General features: G+C 42.4%; 1 protein-coding gene across 1 annotated transcript in view; it reads right to left on the bottom strand.

Moving 5' to 3' along the window:
* Nucleotides 1–2,563: 2,563 nt before the first annotated feature.
* HEATR3 (HEAT repeat containing 3) overlaps nt 2,564–26,192 on the bottom strand; it is a 39,079-nt gene continuing 15,450 nt past the window's right edge. The window contains exons 8-15 of the mRNA XM_055552372.1: nt 24,019–24,109; nt 23,757–23,914; nt 23,405–23,487; nt 21,740–21,876; nt 16,235–16,323; nt 11,176–11,319; nt 7,364–7,540; nt 2,564–3,329 (exon numbers count right to left, since the gene is read on the bottom strand). Of these exons, the coding sequence (XP_055408347.1) occupies nt 3,207–3,329; nt 7,364–7,540; nt 11,176–11,319; nt 16,235–16,323; nt 21,740–21,876; nt 23,405–23,487; nt 23,757–23,914; nt 24,019–24,109 (1,002 nt within the window). The 3' untranslated portion in view covers nt 2,564–3,206. The remainder of the gene's footprint in view (nt 3,330–7,363; nt 7,541–11,175; nt 11,320–16,234; nt 16,324–21,739; nt 21,877–23,404; nt 23,488–23,756; nt 23,915–24,018; nt 24,110–26,192) is intronic.

Here is a 26,192-nt window from a genome sequence, read left to right as displayed (position 1 = left end):
ACTTAGAAATTACCACAGCTACCTCAAACCTTCAGCAGCCACCACCCTGATCAGTCAGCAGCCATCAACATCGAGGCAAGACCCTCTCCCAGCAAAAAGATTACAACTCCCTGAAGGCTCAGATGATGATGGGTAGCATTTTTATTAGCAATAAAGTATTTGAAAATTAAGGTATTGCACACTTAATAGACCATAGTACAGTATATGCACTGGGAAATCAAAAATTCGTGATTCATTTTATTGTGATGCTTGCTTTAATGTGGTTGTCTAGACCCAAATCTGCAATGTGTCTGAGGTCTGCCTGTACAATCAAGTATTGGTCCATGCAATTTCAAAAAGGCAGGGAGCAAGGCTACAACAGAACTGGATGAACAGGAACGCTGAAGAGATAAGAAACTTGCTCGATCTTGATAACTCAGAGGTATTTTTTTGAAAGACTAAAGGCAAAAGATAAGACTGCAGATAAAGAAATGTAATTACATGACTAATATTTCAAAATCAATTCCATCTTAAAATGAGTTTCCATGTTACAGAAAAAGGGAACTAAAGCAGTGATTTTTATTTCCTTGGATAGCATGCCATGGCAGGCTGGACACTTATAGGTACCTTCTAGAACAAAGGCTGTCACATGAGCTTGAATATTTCAGCTATTAAAACAGTGTATCTTTTTAATGGACTATTCTGGATAATTTGCAAATAACTATGTTAAAGCAATTTTTTTCCTTCAGGAAAAAAACTATAGTTTCTATTTTGCTGTGCTGTGTGAATAATATTCATATGCTTACTGAGCTAGTAATATCAACAGCTGTACATTTAATCTTTTCCTATCTTTCCTGTTGTTCCGAGTAGTAAAATTAAATGATAGCAATGCAGACTATTATGCCTCAGAGCCTAAAAAACTGGGGGGATGGCACATTTCCAATGTAATAACTCACATTCTACTGTTCCATAGGATGATTCTACATTGAACAACTGCAACAAACTTGCTTATTAAGACAGAAAATCACTAACATTTATTTGACAAAGTTATCGAGAGCCTACTATGAACTAGGCCCTGTGCTAGATATTTCACGTTTATGGGTTAGAAAGTGTGGGAAAGATGACAAAATTGGAAATTTTATTCTCTTTGAAAATGAATATATGTTTTAAATATTCAATGTAGGGAGAACTCTGAGACTTTTCTTCATTGAAAGAATTTGTCTCTCAAAACCACAATAAGCCTTACACCTGCTAGAATGATTTTCAAAAAGATAAAGTGTTGGTGAAGATGTGGAGAAAAGGGAATCTTTGTGCAGTATTGGTGGGAAAGTAAATTGGTGTAGGTACTATTGAACACAGTAGGGAGGTTCCTCAGAAAATTAAAAATAAAACCACCACATGATCCAGAAATTCCAACTCTGGGTATAGATCTGAAGGAAACAAAATCACTGTCAGAAAAAGACAGCTGCACTGCATGTTTATTGCAGCCTTACTCATAGTAGCCAAGACAGGGAAACCAACTAAACGTCCACCAGTGGATGTATGGATAGAGAAAACGTAGTGTATGTACGCGATGGGATATTATTCAGCCATAAAAAAGACAGAAATCCCGCCACTGGCGACAGCAAGGATATACTTTGAGGCTATTATGCTAAGTGAAATAAATCACAGAAAAACAAATACTGTATGATCTCACTTACACGTGGAACCTAAAAACCACGCAAACAACCAAACTCATCGAGAAGAGAGAATAGATTGTCAGTTGCCTGAGGCGGGGGGCCAGGTTGGGTGCTGGAGGACAAGCAAAATGGGTGAAGGTAGTCAAAAGGTCTAAGTTTGTAAACTCCCAACTGTAAATTATTGGGCATGTAACGTACAGCATAGTGACTACAGTTAATACCGTATTGTACAGTTGAAAGCTGCTGAGAAAGCAGATCCTAGAGTCTTACCACCAGGCAAAAAAAAAAAAACTATGTGAGGTGATGGATGTTAGTTAACTAAAGTCCTATGCTGGGTGTGGGGCCTTTTAACAGATCAACTGAGATCTACAGTAGGGAAATTTTTTAAGTCTCCAACTCCTCTGATCAGGCAAGTGGGCAGACAATGGACCTGGGAGAGGGGCCGCGCTCAGTGACGTGCACTGAAACTCCCTCCCTTTGATCCACCTGCCACCTGCTTCTCGAAGGACACCGATAGTGATGCTGGAGATTCGAGGAATTAAGATGTCCTTTTTTAAAAAGTAATTTTTATTGGAGTAGTTGCTTTATTACTGTTAGTTTCTGCTGTACAGCAAAGTGAATCAGCTGTATGTTTACATATACACCTCTTTTTTTGATTTCCTTCCCGTTTAGGTCACCACAGAGCACCGAGTAGTCTCCTGTGCTATGCAGCAGGCGCTCATGAGTTATTTTATGCATTCTATCAATAGTGGATATGTCAATCCTAATCTCCCAATTCATCCCACCTCCCTTTATAAATCTTCTTTTTAATAGCACACATATATTCAAAGCAAAATCCAATAGCAAGCAGACACCCAGGAATAGGATTATCTGGCATTTTAAAAAGATTTTGCAAGACATAAAGCTTTCAATTTTAAAATTATTTATTAAAAAACATATTCTCCCAATTTTGATTGCATTTCAAATTAAATAAGGAGTGATGTTACAAATCGACGGATCAGATCCTTTCGTACAGAGAGTGATGATGGCCTCATTATCGAGGAGTATAGTCTACTAAATAGTGGAATATGAATCCAACTTATTCCCCTCGTCACGAAAGGCAGGCATAATTGATAGATCTCATACCAAAAAAAGTTATAAAGCATGTTTTCACATTTCAGTTAAATATTTAGTTATTATAAAATGATATTGGCTTAAAAGAGAATCCAAGTTATGCTCTGGATTTTCTTTTGCAAAATTCAAGAGAACATGATTAGCAGCGTCCTCACTGCTCATGAAGAAGCACCTGAGATGCATTGTGTTTCCAACCTTTGGGTTTCCAGTGATTAAAACATGCCGGAAACCTGAGAGCACTAGAAATGCCACACAGATCCCAGAGCTTAAAAAGAGTTCCTGATATGTCCTGGAGTTTTCATCAACTTCAAATTAACACACAGAACACCAAGTCATTAAAAAAAAAAAAAATGACTTTCAGAAGAAACACCCTAAAAGGAAACCCTCTAGTATTCTTCAGTGTTGAAAACTGAAGGACTGGTCTCTTTCAGTGGTTCAAGTAGTCAGTCTTTTCTCAACAGTTTCTTGATAAGCGACAAATCTTCTCAAATTCATCTTCACGTTGTCAAGAACACACAGCTGATCTGGACTGTATTTAGTTCTCCCTTCTTTTCGTATCTGCCAAAAAAACATCATATGAGATTTTTGGTATCTACCACTAACTCCTTTAAATAAGAAAGCATTTAATTTGGGGTGTATTTATTTTTAGAACAAACGGTTGCCAGAAATTGGTAGAACATTTTCACTTCCAAGGTGATGGAACACAGTACATGAGCTGTAACCAAGATAAATTAGATCATGCCCCTTTTATTTATTTTTGGCTGTGCTGGGTCTTCGCTGACGTGCGCAGGCTTTCTCTAGTTGGAGCGAGCAGGGGCTACTCTCTAGTTGCGGTGCATGGTCTTCCCATTGTGCTGGCTTTTCTTTTTGCAGAGCACAGGCTCTAGGGTGCACAGGCTTCAGTAACTCCAATGAGTGGATTCAGCAGTTGTGGTGCATGGGCTTAGTTGCCTCTTGGCACGTGGGATCTTCCCGGACCAGGGATTGAACCCGTGTCCCCTGCACTGGCAGGTGGATTCTTAACCACTGGACCACCAGGGAAATCCTGTGCACTTTTCAAATGATACTGAAAAACTGAATTGTAGACTTTAAAAAGAATGAGTATTATGGTATATGAACTAACCCTCACCTCTAATCTTGAGCAGTGGTTCTCAAATTTTAGCATTTGGAAAAGTCAAAGTGAAAGTTGCTCAGTCATGTCCGACTCTTTGCAACCCCATGGACTATACAGGCCAGACTACTGGAGTGGGTAGCTGTTCCCTTCTCCAGAGGATCTTCACATCCCAGGGATCGAACCCAGGTCTCCAGCATTGCAGGTGGATTCTTTACCAGCTGAGCTACCAGGGAAGCCCAAAAAAATACTGGAGCGGGTAGCCTAACCCTTCTCCAGGGGATATTCCTGACCCAGGAATCAAACCGGGATCTCCTGTATTGCAGGCGGATTCTTTACTAGCTGAGCTACCAGGCAAGTCCATTTGGAAGGCTTATTTAACAACCAGATTGCTAAAGCTCCAATACTTTGGTTACCTGATGCAAAGAGCCAACTCATTGTAAAAGACCCTGATGCTGGGAAAGAGAGGGCAGGAGGAGAAGGGGACGACAGAGGATGAGATGGTTGGATGGCATCACCAATTTAATGGACATTAATTTAGGCAAACTCAAGGAGAGAGTGAAGGACAGTGAAGCCTGGCATGCTGCAGTCCATGGGGTCACAAAGAGCTGGACATGACTGAGCAACCGAGCAACAGCAAGGCCAGTCCACATAGTTTCTGATTTTTGGTAGGTCTGGAGTTGGGCCTGAGAATTTGCATTTACAACAAGTTACCAAGTGAGGCTGGCACTGCTGATACAGGGCACTTTTGAGGATGTCTGCTCTAGAGAAGTTCTTTAGTAAAATGCATTGTGCTGTGTGTAAATGCAATTTGGGGCTAAATATAAACCAAACAGCCTTTAATGTAACTGTGGTTTCATTTACAAAAGACAGTCATATAAAAACCTGCATGCTGCCATCCTGGCTAACAAAGACACTTCATCAGGGCTTCATAGCTTTGAGAAAAGAAAAACACTCAGGTAAATAGCACCGTCACTGCACTGCATACTAGGCAGGCAAATCAATCAGAACAATGGACGTGCCAGAGATGAGGGGTCATTCTCCTAGTTCACAGTTTACATAACTGCTCTCTAAGCATTTGCTTCTGTAGAGTCTGATGACTCTCAACCACATCTGCCTTCCCAGGGGCTGCAAGGAAAGGAGATATTTTCCTTTCCCTTCAGACTCCTTTTTCAGAAGTTTAGAGGGCCTGTGACCTTTAAGAACAATGTGGACACCCTCCATGTACTGGTTTAGAAATGTCTCTAGGAGACAGTGTGACATAAAAGCGCATGAAGTACAGGCTGTGAATATATTATGCTATCTGTTGGATAATAAAGGGGAAAAATACTAACATGCATTTGTCTTTGTGCAGAGAAACACCATTCGGTTTGGTTACCCATGAAGCAGGCTGGGAACACGTGGGAATAAAACTTCTCACTGCTTAAAAAATAAACACCAAGGGAATGTCCTTGGAGGTCCAGTGGCTAAGACTCCATGCTCCCCGTGCAGGGGGCCCAGGTTTGATCCCTGGTCAGGGAGCCAGATCCACCTGCTGCAACTAAAGATCCTGCATGCCACAGCGGAGACAGAAGATCCAGTGTACCCCAACTAAGAGGCCGAGATCCAGTGCACCCCAACTAAGAGGCCAAGATCCAGTGTACCCCAACTAAGAGGCCGAGCAGCGAAAATAAACAAAGAAAAAAAAGCCACCCCAAAACAAAAAATAACCCCCCCAGCGTGTGGGGAGGGTGAAATGGGTGAAAGTGGTCAAAAGGTACACACTTTCAGTTCCAGATGACCCCTGAACACTGCAGGGGTTAGGGGTGCCAACCTCCCTATCCCTTGTTGAGAATCCAAGTGCAAGTTCACTGCCGGCCACAGACCCAACCAACTGCAGATCATACAGTACTGCAGCATTTTCCACAGAAGAAAGTCCACGTGTTTAAGTGCATCTGCACAGGGTCACTCAAGGATCAACTGTGTAAGAGAAGTAAGTCCTGAGGGTGTAATGCAAGGGGACTACCATTAACAACACTATACGTGTGGTGATGTATGTTAACTAAATTTATTGTGGTGATCATTTTGCAATATATATACATATCCGATCATTACGCTGCACACCTGAAACTAACACTATGTTGCAGTATGTCAGTTACATCTCAAAACAAAACAAAACCCAAACAAACGAAACTAGAGGCTTAAACAAAGCATAATTAAGAGTCAACTGATTAATTTTCCCCCCTCAAGACTAAAGTCACCTACAAGTGAAGCTTAACTCAATGTCAGCCGCTATATTACTATATTTTTAAATGTAAGATGTCAAAACATGAAAATGTTACAAGACAAACCAGTTATTAATGTTCCTAAACGAACACTGATATATCTGTGAGAATGTGCATGGCATGTGTGGCTATTTTTTTTTTCTTCTGGAAAAGAAAACTCTTTTTCACACCTTAAAAAAATTCAAAAAGTTTACATCTCTAGACATACAATCATTTTACCTAAAAACTTGTCACAGAGTTCTGCCTATGGGAATTGAATTTTGCCTTTGACGCTTCTTAGAGAAAAGAAATACACGTTGGAAAGCAACAAAAGTAAGCTAATTTTCCATTAAAACCTCTACTTTCCCGACAGAGATTTAAAGGCAAAAGTTTAATTCAAAATGTAAAGTCAAAAAATACAAATATTTTTATCTCTCGAAATGAAATATATAGATTTAGATAAGAAGAGAATTGGCCAACTTAAGTTTGTGAATATGTGATCAAAGGCTGTTTTTAAAATTTCTCATTGCTTTCCCCCAACCACCAAGACAGTTTTTTAAAATTATCTTTTTGACTCAAAGTTAGCTTTGATGCTTCTGATGAATCAATCGATCGATCGATAAAAGGGCAAATGAAGGTAGCTGCATGCTCCATTACAGACCGGCTGGAGTTTGTTTGCCTTTTTCAGAGGACCAAAGGGAAATACATGAAGTCAGCCTACAACATTGGCATTACATGATATAAAATAAATTTAACACTGTCCCTGAAAGTGCTTTGCAGGCCGCACTGTAGGGCTTACACATAAGCATTGTTAACATTGCTAAACCGCCGCAGAGAGAGGAAGCTGTCCACACCATTCTGGCTCAAGTCACAGTGATTCAACAGAAAGGGCTCAGTCGCCCTGACTCAGCCGACAAGCGTTTACACAGAACTGGGGCTGAAGTGCTGTACGAATCACCAAGATTGCAAGCAGGGAACCACACACACCCGTCCCACAGAATGCTGAGACGTCAGCATTTCTAAATAAACCGTTTGTTGTTTAGTCACTAAGTCGTGTCCGACTCTTTTGCAACCCCACGGACTGAAGCCCGCCGGGCTCCTCTGTCCATGGGATTTCCCAGGCAAGAATACTGGAGTGGGCGCCATTTCCTTCTCCGGGGGATCTTCCCACGTCTCCTGCGTTGGCAGGTGGACTCTGCCGCTGAGCCAGCAGGGAAGCCAAATAAAATGTTACATACCTTCATTTTGAAGACTGGCTGGAATTCTTTCAGAGTAGATAACAATTTAATTTGAACTGAGGCCCTTTCAGCTTCTTTACCGTCTGCAAAAACATCAAAGAGGGCATCCAAGGCCTCCCCTGCTACCACAAGGCAGGGGTCTTTGGTGGCAACCTCAAGCAGAGAGTACCCGATGGTCTGGAGAAAACAAAACATAGCAAGGGATCATCTAATATTCTAAGTCAGTTTTCAAAATAAGTACTAACTCTAAATGTGACGACAATTCACGCATAAAGTTTTACATACAAATGCTAGGGGAAAAATTAACACTTTTAAAAGACTAAAGACAAGATATATTTACAAAAATACCAAGTATAATGTAAGCAAGATAAATTCAAAACCTTAGTTTATATTAGTGAACTAAGATCCATAAATGACCTATGAAAGACTGACACTGGAAATTATTAGATTTTCCCTTCTATCTATCTCCATCAAGGAGGCTTTTCCCATGGTGTCAAATGCATATAAACATTATCAGTAACAAAAAAAACCCCGCTTTTTAAATTATATGAGAAACACTCAGACATTAAAAAAATAAAGAACATACAATCTCATTTTGCTTCACTCTGATGATTTTTAACATCCACTCATTTTTTTTTATGATTAGCTAGCTACCAGAACAAACTATTCCCAATCTGAAGAACTGGTCAAGAGTAAAGTTATTTTATTTTGGTTCTTTCGCTTCACCATTTACATCTTTAAGGGCAATGTGCACACCTGTTATTATGGATGAGAGAGTGAAAATGCTGAGTGTGAAATGCAGCTCTACTGTATAACAGGGTGACTCTGGGACCTTGCTACTCACTCTGGACCTCCATTTTCTCATCTAAATTTAAGTGGGCAAGAAAACCTCTAGGAGAGTATTTAAATTTAATATCCCATTGGGACTTCTCTGGTGGTACAGTGGTTGAGAATCCACCTGCCAAAGCAGAGGACACAGGTTCAGTTCCTGGTTCGGGAAGATCCAACATGCTGGGGAGCAGTTAGGCCGCGTGCCACAACTACTGAGTCTGCACTCCAGAGCCCAGGAGCCACAGCTACTGAAGCCCGAGTGCCCAAGAGCCCGCGCTGGGCAACAAGGGAAGGCCCTGCAATGAGAACTCTGCACTGAAACGAAGCGTCGCTCCCGCTCACTCCAACTAGAGAAAGCCCACACGCACCAACGAAGACCAAGCACTGCCAAAAATATAAACAGTAAATAAATTCAATATTCTACTATAAACATGGAACGTACAGCATCACCTATGAAGTAGTCTCACTGAAAAAGTTGAACCTGAATCTAACCTAGCCTTTAGATCTAAGCTCCACTCTGCAGGAAATTCAGAAGATAAAGGAACAGACTTAACGCCACAAGGAGGCAATACGACAAATCCGCAAGGCTGAACACCAGGAGCCAACTGACCCAGAAGCTGCGGGAGAAAGAGGCGGCGTGTGGGAGGTACTAGGCGGGGCAAAGCCCTCAAGGAAGAGAGACTGCAGTCAGTTCAGTTGCTCAGTTGTGTCCGACTCTGCGACCCCATGAACCGCAGCACGCCAGGCCTCCCTGTCCATCACCAATTCCCGGAGTTCACCCAAACCCATGTCCATCGAGTCGGTGATGCCATCCAGCCATCTCATCCTCTGTCGTCCCCTTCTCCTCCTGCCCCCAATCCCTCCCAGCATCAGGGTCTTTTCGAAGACCCCAAACCAAGCACAACATGGAGACCCGACTTAGATCCTGCTTTACACAGACAGTCTATAAACAGTTATCTTGGGAACAACTGGAAGAATTTGAATATGGATGAAGTATTAGACATATTAAGAAATAATTGTGTATGGCATAATAATGGTGGCTATACAAAGAGAGACCAGCCCTGGGATTTCTTGGAAGGACTGATGCTAAAGCTGAAACTCCAGTACTACTCATTGGAAAAGACTCTGATGCTGGGAGGGATTGGGGGCAAGAGGAGAAGGGGACGACAGAGGATGAGATGGCTGGATGGCATCACTGACTCGACGGATGTGAGTCTCAGTGAACTCCGGGAGTTGGTGATGGACAGGGAGGCCTGGCGTGCTGCGATTCACAGGGTCGCAAACAGTCGGACACGACTGAGCGACTGATCTGATCTGATCTGATACAAAAAAACTGTATTTTTAAGTCGTGCATACTGAATAATAGGGACACAATATCAGGATGTCATTAATTTAACACATTTAGCAGAGGAACTACTTTAAGTACATATGATAGGAAACTCATAACTGTTAAATACGCTTGATGGCTGTACAAAATTCACTGCACTTTCTACTTTTCTTCATGCTTGAAAATGTGACTAAATAAAAACATTTTGGAAATCTTATGTTATGCCTGAGAAAAATTTGCTTTTCTTCTAAAGTGGGCCTTGGACTTGAGTCTTAAGGGGTGGGAAGTGACCACACCTACACGTGCTCACTGGTATGTGTGTACACGTACGACTGATACAGCCGTGCTCTCTCACTTAGGTCTGTATGTTAGAATCTCTGGAGTGACACACGAGGAACGGGTAACAGTGGCGGCCTCTCTGGAGTGGAACTAGGGGACTGGCATTTGAGGAGTGATGCACCTTAGCTGGTGGCTCATTACAGAATCTGCCTGCAATGCGGGAGGCCTGGGTTTGAACCCTGGGTTGGGAAGATCCCCCAGAGAAGGAAAAGGCTACCCACTCTAGTATCCTAGCCTGGAAAATTCACAAAGTCACAAAGGGTTGGACACGACTAAGCGACTTTCACTTTCAAATGGTCTGAATGTGCACACATCATCTTTTTGAAACAGGCTTCTAAAAAATCCCAGTCACACTGGTAAGCTCTTAGCAAGTTAAGAAGTACTTTAGGGGCTTCCCTGGTGGCTCAGTGGTAAAGAATCTGCCTGCCAGTGCAGGAGACGTGGGTTCAATCCCCAATCTGGGAAGATCCCACATGCCCTGGACAACTAAGCCCGGGCACAACTACTGAGCCCATGCACTGCAACTAGTGAAGCCCACGAGCCCTAAAGCCTGCGCTCCACAAAACAGAAGCCACCACAATGAAAGCCTGTGCGCTGCAACAAGACCCACTACAGCCAAAAATAAATAAATTTTAAAAATAAAATTATATTTAAAAAATAAATAATTTATAATAACCAGTTTATTATCCACTACCAGTAACCCACGCTTCGGCAATTACTGTTAGCACAAAGAAGGGTAACTTTACTATTACTGTCCCTTTAGTTACTAGGCTGTACCTCTGGCAGTGCAGTTGCTGAGCAGCTTGCTTAGATCAAGTGCTGGAAGCAAACATGCTGCGTGAGTTCCTTGTGTGCGGGCACTACGAGTCGCTGCTTCAAATCTATGGAGTGGTCTTGGGATGAACTGGGTGGCAAGGTGCAGACTGCACTTCAGCCTGGTGTGCTGGGGAAACTGTTGGGATTGCTCTATATCCGCAGGAGAATACAACGTGCACACATTTTACGCAACAGTCAAAGCAGGGTCAACTTGAACAACTTTGAACCTTGGCCTTCCACTGAAGACAAATTTACTTTTGAGAACCATCTCCGGAAGAAAGTTAAATGGCAAAATGCGACTCGACTCTTCAGTGTGACTCATGGAGTAAGATCAGGCCAAAGGGTATACTTTATAATATATCTTAATAAACGACTTCTTGATATGATTTCATCTCATGAAATCCACAGGAGATTTTAAAATCCACAGGAGTGATTTTAAAGTCACTCTCCTCCCATTTTTAGTGATTTAATGGTTCAGGTTGGAAGCACAGTGTTTTACCTTGAGAGTGTCGAGCGTGCCGTCTTCTTTGGCTAGGACGCTGCCTGTGATTCCTAAAATACTGACCACGTTCACTCTCACCCCCACATTACTACTGCGGACGCCTGCCGTGCACAGCGTCATCAGCTGGTCGGGAGTCATGCACTGTTGAAAGAGAAGGACAGAGTATTCAGCGTGTTAAACTCGGCCAATTCCAACAGCACATGCCTTGGGATTGGCGAGAATCTCTTGTACCGGCGGCACGACTCTACAAGTGACAAGAACACTGGGTGGGCAAGTTATTAAATGTTCTAAGCACTCCTAAAAACAGCTAATTCTGCACCAGGATGAGGCCTGCTCACGTCACTGTCACCGCTTACTCTATCATGGCTGGGGGCCCGTAAAAGAGCCTTCAGTTCCTGTTTGTCTCATGTGAAGATTTTCATTCAAATGTACACAGACCAAAGAGATTCTAACTTCTGTTCAACATTGGTCACCAAAAAAAAGAAAACGTTTTGAAAATGTAAATAGGATCATGCAGCTTTACTAAAAATGGGCTGAACCTACACAAGGTAAGAGCTGACTCTTGAGATTTCTGTGCTATGGTAGATTATTAAAGATTGTAAAACGCTTTCAATTACATAGTGCTTCCACCACATAGTGATAACTTTTACTTTAAGCTGATTTGACTTCATTTTTGGCCGCACCATGCAGCATGTGGCATGTGGGATCTTCATTCCTCGACCAGGAACTGAACCCGTGCCCCGTGCATCCCTGCATTGGAAGCATGGAGTTTTAACCACTGGACTGCCAGGGAAGTGCCTTAAGCTGATTTGCACACACTCATGGATGCAGGTATCATAAGAGTGCGAATGTCACTTTCCATTTCATAGAAACTGAAGGTCAAAAGTTTTGTTCCTGGAAAAAAATTAAAAGAATAAAATTTAAACATATACATTACAGGCCAACATCATATACTATATTTAATAGTAAAACATGAGCGACTTTCTGTTAGACTCTGAAAGAAGGCCAAGTCTGGAGAGCACTGCTCTAGAGGCGTGGCCATGCAAGGACTAAGGAAGGAAGGATGGAAGACAGCCCATAGGAGGAAAGGAGGCCCAAGAACTGCAAAGCCAGGTTCCTGGGACGAGTCTCCACATGAATTCTGAAATCACCCAGAATCATACGGGACCAGTAACAAACAACAGGGTCCAACAGTAGGAATCTTCAAGGAATGAGTGGCCCCTGGGGATGGTGGGTGACTGTAACTGAGAGGTAGGTTGCATGGTCTAGTGACATGTTACTCAAAACTGGAGGATTTTAGAAAGGAAGAAGTGAGCATGCTTTAGATCTGTGATTCTCAAACATCAGTGTATACGACCATCGCCTGGAGAACTGGTTAAAACACAGACACTGTTGGGTCCCTCCCCAGAGCTTCTGCTTCAGTAGATCCTGGGATCTACCCTTTAATACAAAAAGGAAAAAGACCAACTCAGTAGCAAAGCTGGCAAAAGACAGGGAAAGTCACAGAAAAAGAATGCAAAAGCCCTTAAAAGACATGAAACGATCTCCAACCTCCTCATAATAAAAGAAATGCAGATTAAAATTGAGACACAATTTCTCACCCAACAAACCAGTAAAAATCCAACATTTTGACAACATATTCTTCTGGTGAGGGTGTGACAATACAGGCACTCTCCAACAGTGCTGGTGGAGATTCCAAACGGCTCAGACGTCTAAGGGGGCGAGAGCAATGCCTGGAGCAGAGCTACTGATGTGTCCGTTCTCTGAGCCGCAGCGCACCTCTAGAAATCGGCCCAAAGACATAATGGCAAAAACACAACGGAACTTTGGTAAAAGTGCTACTCGTTGCGGTTCTATTTGTAAGAGCAAAAGACTGGAGAGAACTAAAAAATCCATCAATGCCAACATGGTGAATAAATATGGAATATGTCCACAATGGAGGGCTATCAAGCTGTAAAAAAGAAATGAGAAGCATGTCGACATACTATGATGACTAATAAGAGTGAAAAGCAAAGTGCAGAAGCATCCTTTTAAGAAAAAGGGTGAAATACAAATACATACATATTTTGCTTATGTTTTCTGAAAAAAGAACAACAGAATGATAAATAAAAACATCAATAAGGATGATTACCAGTGGCACAAAGGAAGGAACACGGGCAAATGGACAGAAACTAGGCATCCCTCTACATATTTTTGTGTGTGTGTGCATATAAAATATACATAAAACTTACCATTTCAACCATTTAAAAATGTGTAGTTCAGTGGCAGGAAGTACATTCACATTGCTGTGTAAGCAACTATCACCACCATGCATCCCCAGGACTTTTTCATCATCCCATACTGCAACCCGGAACCTATTAAACTATCTCTCTCTGAGCCCCTGGTAACTACTCTTCTACTTTCTGTCCTTACAAATTTAGTTATCCTAGGTCCCTTACAGAGGATTCATATAATACTTGTCCTTTTGTGTCTGGTTATTTCACTCAGCATAACGTCTTCATGGTTCATCCATGCAGTAGTATGTACCAGAACATCAGTCCTCTTTAGGGCTGAATAATACTTCAAAGTATGTATACACCATGTTTTCCCCTGAATATATCCTGCTTTAGTTTTAACTCTGAAATTGGGGAAATATTTTACATAATTAAAAAATAAAAATTAGAGCAATCAAACAAAAAATGCTTTTTAAAAAAGCTGAAACTGAAGCTAACTTTATAACAAACCACACAAGAGAATCTGTTCAAAGCAACTTTAAAGCATAGTAATTTGTACAGTCCTAGAAGGATTTTTCTTCCTAAGGACAAAAAGAATCACAAAGAAATCTTAAACTGCATCCAGTAGTATTACTGTTAGTAATAACAGCGTTACTTTGAAACTAGTAACTATATGCCATACGATGAAGTAAATAATAATGAGTTCATAACGATACTTAAAAAAATTCACTGATCATTTTTAGAGACTGCTAGGACACCAACTCATTTTCTGGGAAAAAGCGTTGGGTGGGGAGAGAGACCCATACCCTACCTTTTTCGGTATGAAGTGTATTCCAAAGTTACCAAAAATTGATGAAATAACAAGTTCTTACTTATGGAAGAATCACAGCCAATAAATGTAAAAAGAACAACAAAATTAGGGTATCTTTATCTTGCAAACCCTGATGAAATAATGGATCTATATAATAATCACTGGTTGCTACAAGTGAATCTATGGATATTAAGATTTTAACATCATTATTTTACAACAGTGATGTATCACTTGTGATATAAAATATACATACACCACAATGAATTATTTTTGTCTAAAAACTCAGATCCTGAATCTAATTAAGGCTCTAGACATACCCCTCAATTTGTAGGAGATATGGAAGACAGACAGGCCCGTTAAATTAAACAGCATTGTTTAGCCAGCCACATCTGAGAACGGGGGAAATTCTTTAGGACCAATGGTAACTTACTCAATGGAAAGATAGTATGAGGAAAGGCCGGCAGGTAGGGGAGATGTTTTAGATTCACAGATTTAAGAATCTGTCAACATGCGAAAAACTGTTGTCTAGTTGCTCAGTCGTGTCTGACTCTTTGGAGCCCCATGGACTGTAGCCCACCAGGCTCTTCTGTCCATGGGCTTTCCCAGGCAAGAATACTGGAGTGGTTGACATTTGCTTGTCCAGTACTAAAAATTACTGAATTATATACTTTAAATGGGAGAACTGTATGGTATGTGAATTATAAAAAAATATATATTTAAGAGACCAAAATAGCAACTAAGAACAATATGTGGATCCTGCTTAGATGCTGATTTGAACAAACCATTAAAAAAAAAGAGACATTTTTAAAGCAATCAGGGAAAACTGAACCATCAGACTGCCTATTAAATGATAATTTTAAAACATCTGTTAATTTGGAGGTTTGAGATAATGGTAATGTGGTTACGTTTTTTAAAATTTCATTTTCTGTCACAGACAACATAGTGAAGCACACAATAGAACATTCATGGGTGAAATAACATGATTTGCCTCAACTATTCCAAGAAGCAAAAACGAAAATGTAGGGAAAGTGAAAGAAACAAGAAAGTCAAGATGGGACGTCCCTGGTGGTCCAAAGGCTAGGAATCTGCCTGCCAAGGCAGGGGACGTGGCTTCGATCACTAGTCTGGGAAGCTTTATGTGCCACGGGCACCTAAGCCCGTGCGCCACAACTACAGAGCTCCCGCGCTGCAACCAGTGACGCCCATGCGCCCTAGAACTCGGGCTCCGCAACAAGAAGCGCCAAGGCAATGCGAAGAGGCCCATGAACCCCTACTATACAACGGCCCTCACCTGCCACATCTCGAGAAAGCCCGTGCACAGCCGTGAAGACCAGCGCGGCCAAAAAGAAAGAAAGAAAGACTGACCTGCTGACACTAGGTGAGAATGCCTGCAGGTAACTACTATCATCTCTGCTTTTCGTGATGGTTGAAAATTTCCTTCACGGAAAGTAAAAAATAAAAGTGAAAAGGCACCTATCAGAGAGGCGCAGACAACTCACTGTGGAGTATCTGGAGGACATGCTTAAAAATTTCTGTACTGCAGTATTTCAAAAAAAGACAAATGGCTTTCAGAGAAAATACGACATACATATGTCAAATACATTATATCAATAAAAAGAAAATTGTACAGGGGACTCCCCCGGTGGCCCAGGGTTAAGAATCTACCTTATAATGAGGCAGGGGATGAGGTTCAATCCTTGGTCAGGGAACTAAGCTCCCTCGTGCCAAGGGGCAACTACTGAGCCCGAGCACCACAGCTAGAGAGAAGCCCCTGTGCTGCAAGGAAAATGATTCCACACCCGCGACTGAGGCCTGAGGCAGCCAAAAACAAAACAAATGGATAAAACTCTGCTCTGGTGGCAGAGTGGCGACAAGGAAAAGATTTCACTTTTTATGCTTCAAGTACTTTTGTTTTCACTTTACACGGAACATGCATTACTCTTCTAATAGAAACGCTTCAAAAAATTAATAAACTTTGCCTCCATTATACAGAATCTTTGCTAGTTTCATATAAAAAACTTTAAAACCTTACCTGAGGAATGTTCTTGGAGGCCATTGTTTGCAAAAGGGCCCTCAAGGCACTACTCATGGCTTCTAAAAAGTCAACGTGCTTAGCAAAATCTAAAACACAAAAGTGAGACATAAATTTGTCTTTCCCTAAGAAGAGTGATTTTTAGAAAAAGTCAAAACAAAGCATTGTTAAATGTTAATATATGCTACTTTAATAAAAACACTTTGATATTTAAGTCCAAACTTCCAGTGAACAGCCCCCTGTGAACTGAATATTTGAGTTTGAAAGATGACCACAATTGAAACAATCCTGACAGTCTTCAACTTGTAGATACCGAATTTTCACTTAACTCACACTTTAGCACACAATAAACCTGAGTGGGCCATTGTAGATGGAAGTCAGCTTTTCACTGATCGCTATCACTGTGCTGGGCAGACGGAGGGTGGAGTCCTCACCCAAATCAGAGTGCTGCCTGGCAACCCAAAGCCACCGCCCAGCCGCAAAGTATCGCTAGTGCAGGGCCAGGCCACCATGCTTCTCTGCTTTTCAGTGGCTTTCATGGTTTTTACTGACCCACCTTCCCCTTCCCACTTTGGTTCATTTTTACTCCTTTTTTATTGTCCCTTCTTCTCATACAGGACAGAACACAACAGCAATCAACAATTATGCGAACAAAGCCATGCAGCAGGGTGAGGGCCACCAGGTAAGCTGGCTCCCTCCCCGCTTCGGTGGGAAGGGAGAGTGACTGATGCACGTGATATGTTATGTTTCCCAAAAACAGCCACCACAGTACTTCCAGTTCTGCATGATTCTGCAGAACCCTGCCACTTCCCACAAAGACGTGGAGTCTATTTCCCCTCCCCTTGAACCTGGGTGGGACTTTGTGGCTTCTTCAACCAAGAGAATATGAGAAAGTGGCAGGCTGGGTGGTAGAAGGCATGACTTCCACCCGATTCACATGTGTTTGTTCTCTCCTCTCTCTCAGCTCTTGCTTTTGGAAACTAGCCATCATGTTAAGGTCACATGAAGAGGTCACCTATGGGTGTTCTGGCTGACAGCTCCATGCTACCAGACATGTAAGCAGACAGACCTCAGACGATTCTGCCTCTCGGTCTTTCGACAGAGACCACCGGCTAGGGTTTCTTAACCTCAGCACTGAGGACATTTTGGACCAGATGATTCTTTGTGGTATATGTGAGGTCCCCTGTGCACCAGGATATTTAACAGCATCTCTGGCCTCTACCCTTTAGATACCAGTTGCTGCTGCTAAGTCGCTTTAGTCATGTCAGACTCGGCGCGACCCCATAGACAGGCTCCCCCGTCCCTGGGATTCTCCAGGTGAGAACACTGGAGTGGGGTACCATTTCCTTCTCCAATGCATGAAAGTGAAAAGTGAAAGTGAAGTCGCTCAGTCGTGTCTGACTCAGCGACCCCACAGACTGCAGCCCACCAGGTTCCTCCGTCCATGGGATTTTCCAGGCAAGAGTACTGGAGTGGGGTGCCATTGCCTTCTCCTTAGATACCAGTAGCACCTCCCAAATTATAACAGCAAAAACTGCCAACAGACATTGACAGAAGTCCTAGGAGGCAAAAACTGCTACTAGTTGAGAACCTCTGTCCTAGACATTGTGGAGTAGAGAAAATCACCTCCACTGGACCCTTTCTAAATCCCTCCCCCATAGAAACCATGAGAAAAACATTATATGTGATTATTGCAGTTTCAAACTACAAGGTTTTGGGGTGATCTGTTACGTGGCAGGAGACACCGTGGCTTTCTCCCCTGTGGGGCCTGTGGCCGTATAAAGATACTGATGCCCCCTCTTCGGCTGCATGAGAGCGAGGCAGCTTCTGCACAGACTGGAATCAAGGACTGTTATCTCTTTGGGCTCTCTCATTTTCAGATCTATGCCATGCACAGAGGCAGGGAATTCCTATAAGTATCACAGAACAGGTACCAGGATTCTTTAGGGTCAGACAGAACAGGGACAGAATGCAGCCTTTGACACGATGTGACCTCTCATCCTGGTCTTAGCCAGAGAATATTAGAAGCCAGAGAAGTGGTAGCTCCTCAGAGGGGTCCTTCCATACTAACTAATGTGACACCTCATACCACTCTGCTCTGAGTTTTTCCTGTCTGGCCAGAATGACATCAAACGTTTATTTATATGAGAATGCAAGCTCCATGAGCATAGCAACCTTGCCTATCTTGTTCATGCCTGGATCCCTTGGACCTAGCACAGTGCATGGCATTAAGTCAGTCAATAAATAGTTGTTAAAAGAAGGAACACCCCAAGGGCTTCCCTCGTGGTCCAGGGACTAAGACTCCAAGCTCCCAACGCAGGGAGCCTGGGTTTGACCCCTGGTCAGGGAACTAGATCCCACATGCTGCAACTGAGCTCACAGGCCGCAACTAAAAATCCTGCATGCCACTACCAACTTTGAAGATCCCGAGTGCTACAACTAATACCTGGTCCAGCCAAATAAGTAAAAATAATTATTTTTTAATTTAGGAAAAACAAAAAAGGAATGCTCCTGAAAAACTTCCTAAACCTCTAAATCTCAGTGTCCTTATCAGGCAAGTGGGGTGATAATGCCTAGCTCATCAAACCTAGTACTTAACAGGTCCTCAAAAGCTGGCATAAAATTGTTACTATTAAAGTTCCAAAAGTCACCATACTGGCTCTGAAAAGTAACTTATGTTTGATTAAAGCTGTTAAGTGTAACCCTGGATATTTGTCAGCTGCACATAACACAACTGAGATTCAAAATCCTAATCTAAACCACACTACTATTTTATATTACGTGAAATTCATATTTTCCCTCAATTTGGAAGATTTTTACTTAATTCATATTTCTGGTCATCTAACCCCAATTAGGGGAGGAAGTTCAAATGACTCTGCCTTTCTGACAAATTCTCAGTGAAAGGTCAGCAACACACGATGTTGGCAAAAGAAGCTAAGTGATTCGAAATGTTTTTCGCCTCTCAACAACTTTGTATAGGAGCTAAGAATTTGCAGCACACCTAAATGTAGGTAAATCGTCAACCCACAAGTAATCAAGCCGCAAATTATTTTTAATTTTACAGACCTATTTCCAATGTTGACATGGAATAAAAAGCATATCCCAGAATGGGAGCTACGACTATTTTAATTGTAATGAGAAGAAGCTTTCTGCTTCCCAAAACCTAGGGCAACAGGGAATCCTAAATGACTTTAGCACCCATGTAATCCAATCTGAAAATACAACATTGCTGAAAATCTCTTGATGTTCTGAAGATCAATATTTTAAATGAAGGAGACAAAGATACAGGTGTTTTGAATGCAAGGGCCAGATTCTACTAAAAACTTTTTCCTTTTATCTCTGATGTCAGCCACTAAAAGCCTATACAGGTACGTATCACAAATTTTATAACTATTCAGACTGTATTTAAGCATTAAGATGAAAGTAAGTTAAATACAATACAGCTGTACCATCCTCATACATTACTTTCAAACATGGTAACACAAAAATGTAGAGAACTTTAGCCCCATTCTCCCCACCAAATTCCTCAGTAACAGTTCACATTATCCACCCATAACTCACAGGGTTACATGACTTAAAAATCCCAAATGTCTGGGAGGACTATATAAGAATACTGTCTCTAAATATAAAATTTCACTCTGATAAAACAGTTGTATCAACAAAGCTATGAAAGTGAAATTTATTAAAAGATCAAAGTGTTTCATTGTACTTTCCCACAATTCAGAAACTTTTCATTATTTCTCTAAGACTCGACTTGTTATGGTTTTCCTGTGACCTTTCCCGGCGATAAATGGGGATGTACCAGTGACCACAAGCAGCCGGCTGAACCAGGAGAAACACGTCCCAGTGTTTTCTCTACAGCAGAGGGGCAGAACACATCCACTTATTTCCTGTGAAATAAACTCTTCATGCTGGCAGGAGACAGAGTCAGCGGGACCTTGACTGGATTCTCCTTGAGAGATGGGGGGCTTGGCTGTGGACCCTCCTGCGTGGCCCTGCTCCCTGCAGGGAGCCCATGGGAATGGGTGGATGGGAGCGGGCATGAGCGGTAGCAGCGCTCTGCCAGGCACCCCTCCATAGGACACTCTGCTGGGCTGACAGGAGCCATCCCCTGTACTTCCCATGCCATCCAGGTCTCTTTAGGTTTACTTCCTAAAAAAAATTGTGCCGTTCTTCATACCGTGTGGAATCTTAGTTCTCCGACCAGGGACTGAACCCGTACCCCCTACATTGGGAGGTGAAGTCTTAGCCACAGATCACCAGGGAAGTCCCCAGATCTCTTAGGTTTATAAGACTGGGAAAGAAATACAAAGCTTTAGTCATCACCTGGCCAGCTTCCACTGACAGTCACCTCTGCACTCCAGAGCTGGCTCAGTCCAGGCTCGGAATGGGAATGGCACTGCTCACATCCGGTCTACGACCCGTCTTAGATATGGATGGGCCTGGTTTTCACATGATGGCACCAGCTAAAGAATACATAGCCTGAGATCACTTGAAAACTCTGTCTATAAACTGACAAATGCTGACAACTATATAATGAGTTTCTGAACATTTATTTACTTAATCTTTAAAAATTAATCTAGAACTTCTAAAACAGGTACCATTAAATACACAGAACTTCTTCATAGAGAGCAAAATAGATGTTTTAAAGTATCAGGGATTGGGCTTCTCTAGTGGCTCAGTGGTAAGAATCTGCCTGCCAATGCAGGAGACTCGGGTTCGATCCCGGATCCGGGAAGATCCCACATGCCTCGGAGCAACTAAGCTCATGCACCACACTACTGAGTCTGTGCTCTAAAGCCTGGGAGCCGCAGCTACTGAAGCCCCATGAAGGCCGTGCTGCTCCCAAGAGAAGCCACGGCAGTGAGAGGCCTGTGCACCGCAACTAGAGAAAAGCCCGCACGGCAGCGAAGACCCAGCAAAGCCAAAAAAAAGGAAAGAATCAGGGAACAACTCTTGAAGGACTGTTTATACAGAAACTCGTATTTAGCCAAAAGTGACCTTATTTTGATCTTCTAAGAATTTCAGCTCTTGGATTCAGTGTTCTAAGAAGGGGAAATGTTAAAACAGTTTTGCAAAGAATTAGAGCAGATTCATATCTCCCGTATTAACCCTCACTCCAGACATACATGCAGGGTGAAGTAACATGGAGAATTTTCCTTTAGTATGTAAAATACTCTATTTCCTCAGATGTACAAAGAGTCACAGATATAGAAAACAAACTTATGGTTACCAGGGGGATGAGAGGGGAGGGATAAATTGGGAAATTGGGACTGACATATATACGCTACTATTTATAAAACAGATAACTAATAAGGACCTACTGTATAACACAGGGAATTCTACTCAATACTCTATAATGGCCTATATGAGAAAACAATCTAAAAAAGAGTGGAGATATATATATGCATAGCTGATTCACTTTGCTGTATGGCAGAGACAAACACACTACTTCAGTAAAACTAAAAAAAAAAAGAAAAAAGAAAAAAACTACAGCGTATTTACCCGGCTGAGAGAAAAGCAGTTGTGACAGGTGCTGTGCAAGCGTCTGAAGGGCAGCAGGTCCTCCCAGATGGTCCACATCCAGAAGGGAGACGAGGCTCTGGAGACACACGAGGGCTCTACACTGTATAGTGTTCATTCTGGAAAGGAGAGAGAGAATGCTGTCTGGCCTCTCACAGTGACCCGACAGAATTCAGCACTGACGTTGAACCCAGGCGTCCGGTTCTGATGGGGACCATCTGTAAGGAGGAGGTCTCGGGCAGCTGGCAAGAACACTTAAGGTGAACTGTGAATCTGACCAGATCAAACTGCTTGAGCACTCAAGGCCTCAGAGGCACAGTAAACTGATGAGTTGTATGGAATCTGCTTGAGAAAAATTTCTGTGCATGCCAGCATCTTTAAAGCCTATTTTTAAATGTGAAATATGACCCACATAAAGCACTCAGGAATATACAGAGTTTAATAGTTTACAAAGCAAACACTGGTGCACCTGGATAAGAATGTTAGCGCTATTCACAATACTCAAGACACGGAAGCAACCTCAATATCCAGCAGCAGATGAATGGATAAAGAAGATGTGGCGTATTTATCCAATGGAATCTTACTCAGCCACAAAAAAGAATGAAATAATGCCATTTGCAGCAACATGGGTGGACCAGGAGATTATCATACTAAGTGAAGTAAGCCAGAAAAAGACAAATATATTATATTGCTTATAAGTGAAATCTTAAAAAAAAAAAAAGATACAAATGAACTTATTTACAAAACAGAAATAGACTCACAGACATAGAAAACAAACTTATGGTAACCAACAGGGAAAGGCGAGGAAGGGTAAATTAGAAGTTTGGGATTAACATATAAACACTACTCTATATAAAACAGATATCCAATAAGGACATACTGTATAGCCCAGGGATTTCTACTCAATATTTTGTAATAACCTAGAAGGGGGAAATCTGAAAAAGAATACATATATATAACTGAATCACTCTGCTTATACCTGAAGCTAACACAACACTGGAAACCAACCCTACTTCACTAGAAGGAGGAAAAAAAGAAATGCTTCTAGCACGCTCACAGCCACCCATCCCCTCCCCGTCACCCACCTCCCTGACCCCCGAAGTGAAGGTTGCTCAGTGGTGTCTGACCCTTTGTGACCCCATGAACTACACAGTCCATGGAATTCTCCAGGCCAGAATACTGGAGTGGGTAGCCATTCACTTCTCCAGGGGACCTTCCAAACCCAGGGATCGAACCCACATCTCCCACATTGCAGGCGATTCCTTACCAGCTGAGCCACAAGGGAAGCCCAGGAACCATCTATGTATGCACCTCTCAATGAACTACTCACTATTTTGTGAGTGGTTCCAGTTCAGATTCTTTTTACTGCTGTATGTATTCTATTGTATGAGCATGTCGGCATTGACTTATCCATTCTGCCACCAATGGACACTGAGGTTGCTTCCAAGTTGGGGCAACTGTGAGCCACACTGCTATGAGCATTCTCCGCTCTTAGGGCACATATGCGCTCACTTCTCTAGGGAACATACACAAGACACAGGACTAGAACTCTTGAATGTGGGGGGAGTCGGCATCTTCTGTTTAATGGTCCATCATTTCTGATAATAACATAATGACAAATGGTTTTGAAAGGAGAAATGTTCTTACTTTCTAATCAAAGGTTTCCAAGTGGGGCTCCTAGAGCACACGTCAACTGCAACGCTGTTTGGAAAGGCAGTTTTGTCAAAAATCTAAATTTAAGAAAGACAGTAAGGCAAATGTTACAAGGAAAGGTTTTTTTCTGAACACATGATTCCTTTATAAAATCCCAACTTCTAAGTGAGATGGTTAGGCTTGATAAGCTTCAGCCCACCTCCAGTGCTGTTCACTGTCTCACTTTTCATATCTCACCCATCACCCACACCTGGAGGGATTCACACACTTTCTCTGTGCACAGAAAGAATGGCTTTCTGCAACCTTCTCGATGCTCTAGAGTGAGCCCAGACTGAAAACCGATTACCTTCTTTGGGAGGAGGTGGTGGGTGAGAGCCGTGTGAACCTCATGGGAGAGGCAGAGGGGAGAGAGCAGCTGCCCACCGCACTCGCTGAGGGCGTTCTCCATAAACGCGTCGCTTTCATCACTGCTGGAAAGCTCTTCCCATTCGTCGTCTGTGGGATCTGGAAGAGTGCAGATCACAGAGAACTGGACTGTTTAAGATAATCCGCGTGGAAGCGCCCGCCCAGTGCTGGGGAGGATATCTAAATGGGAACTGGTAACACACCTTCACTGCAGCACATGTTCACAATGATTTCCAGAGCCGTCTGCTGAGCTGTCAGCAATGCTATGGTCTCTCTCAGCTCCTTGTCGGTGGGCTAAAAAAAAAAAAGGCAAACGACCAACGCTCACCCCAAGGTTTAGAAAACTATTTTCAGGTGGCTTTCTTTAGTTCAAGCCCACTAAATGGTATTTGCACTTGGAACAGGGGACCTGGCGGCGGGGGTGGGTGAGCAGAAGAAGAGTCCTAACGGGCTGAAGGACAAGCAGGCATTACGACTCCGCTCGGCACTGTGCGCCACACCACTGTTCACCGGTTCCCATCTCTCCGCACGGCTTCTCTAAGTGCTGCTTAGTTAGCTGGAGAGAACAGATAAATATTCAGGAATTCTGAACTGAATTCACCCTGAAACTTGATATACTGTGTTAAGAAGTAGCTCAGCATACAAAGATTAAAACAAGGGTTCGTTATAGACGCCAGGCACTTATACACAACAAACCTGCCTTTACATGCTTAGATGTCTTCTCAGAAAAGTCTGCGCTAACCAGAATTACTAACAGGCCCTTATGTGACCAACAGAGCTTGGCTAAGGAGCAGACGGGTTTGCCGCATTCTGGCTTTCTCTGAAGACTGCAATAAAGCATTCCTTTAAGACTGAAGAAAAAGGGGGACTTTTTCTTGAGGAAATAAATAATGTGAACCTAACATCAATTAACAGTCTCAAAATGGGTTGCATAAATTTGTATGACCTTAATTCTCAAGTCACCTATGAAAAGTGAAATAGCTATACTGCTATTCCAAAGTAGTGCACATGCTAAAAAATGATGTATATTTTGTTGTCTGGATGATTCCCAATCTCAAAAGTTTCTATTAAAAATTGTCTTTTCAATGGTTGTGCAATATTCCCTTAAATGAATGTTTTATAATTTATAAGCATTCCTCTAGTGTGGAATAATTCACATTACTTGGTTATCTTATTTCCTCAGATTTACTGGATCAAAGGTTAAAAACATGTCTACAGATCCTATGACATATTTCTGTTCTCCTTTTCCAGAATGTTCATACTCATTTATAATCCTCTAGCAACTTCCTGTGCAATGAATTAACTGTAATTTTGAAACACACTCTTAAAAAATAAAAAAGCAGACTGCTAATATAGTAGATAGACTTTAGGAATCCCTATATTTATGTTCCTTCTATTACGGGCAAGAATGTATCCAAAATTTATTCTTCTGCTGTGCTGTGCTGAGCGGCTCAGTCCTGTCCGACTCTTTGAGACCCCATGGACTATAGCCCACCAGACTCTTTCCTCTGTCCATGGGGATTCTCCAGGCTAGAATTCTGGAGTGGGTTGCCATACCCTCCTCCAGGGGATCTTCCCAACCCAGGGATCGAACCCAGAAAATTTATTCTTATTCACTTCATACGTGTATGCTGAGACTCTAAATAAGACACACCCTTGCCGGCCTCTCATCCACTTAACATGTCTGAAGATCTGGCATGAAACAACTCTGAAACAAGTTCCGTTTCTTTACCTGACTTTCCTGCTCAGAACAATCCCCTGCTTCTTACTGTTATCAAACTGACATAAAGAACCAAGCTAGAGGAAATGTTATGACAACTGAGATTTGCTTCAAAGTATTCAGTAGTGAGAGGGGAGAGTAGGTAGGGAAGGCGATGAAAGAAAACAGACCATGATTTGATAATTGCTAACTGCGGAAGCCAGGTAACGAGTGTTCTACTTCTGCATGTTATGGCAACAACTTGGGCTGGTTCTCTCCTTCCAGGTTTGTCATTACACTTGCACAAGCCACTGGGCAGCGTGAAAAGACCTGAGCTGCCTGCCTGTGAATCTGTATTCCTGGCACGTGGCAGCAGGATGCTTAGCACCCTACTGGCACCAAAACACTGGCTGCCTGACCAGCACGTTAACCACCCAGTCTGCTCAGGCACGGTGACAGACTTTAAAAAGCGAGCTTTTGTTAGGAGAAAACACTGCATTTCCTAAGCACCAAAATTCTATCTGTAAGTAATACTTGAGAATGTGTATCTCTAAATAACAGTTAAACACTGATACTTTCAAATAGTGGCACTTCATCTTGGGTGGACTGGGATCCCAATCCCCACTCAACCCTTCCCTGGAGGGTCCCCCGGAAGCAAAGCTGGAGATGGGGCAAACC

The sequence above is a fragment of the Bubalus kerabau genome, chromosome 17, assembly GCF_029407905.1.
Source record: "Bubalus kerabau isolate K-KA32 ecotype Philippines breed swamp buffalo chromosome 17, PCC_UOA_SB_1v2, whole genome shotgun sequence".
NCBI classification, from domain to species: domain Eukaryota; kingdom Metazoa; phylum Chordata; class Mammalia; order Artiodactyla; family Bovidae; genus Bubalus; species Bubalus kerabau.
The sequence above is the reverse complement of the archived record's forward strand: the minus strand, read 5'-3'. Positions and strand labels throughout refer to the sequence as shown.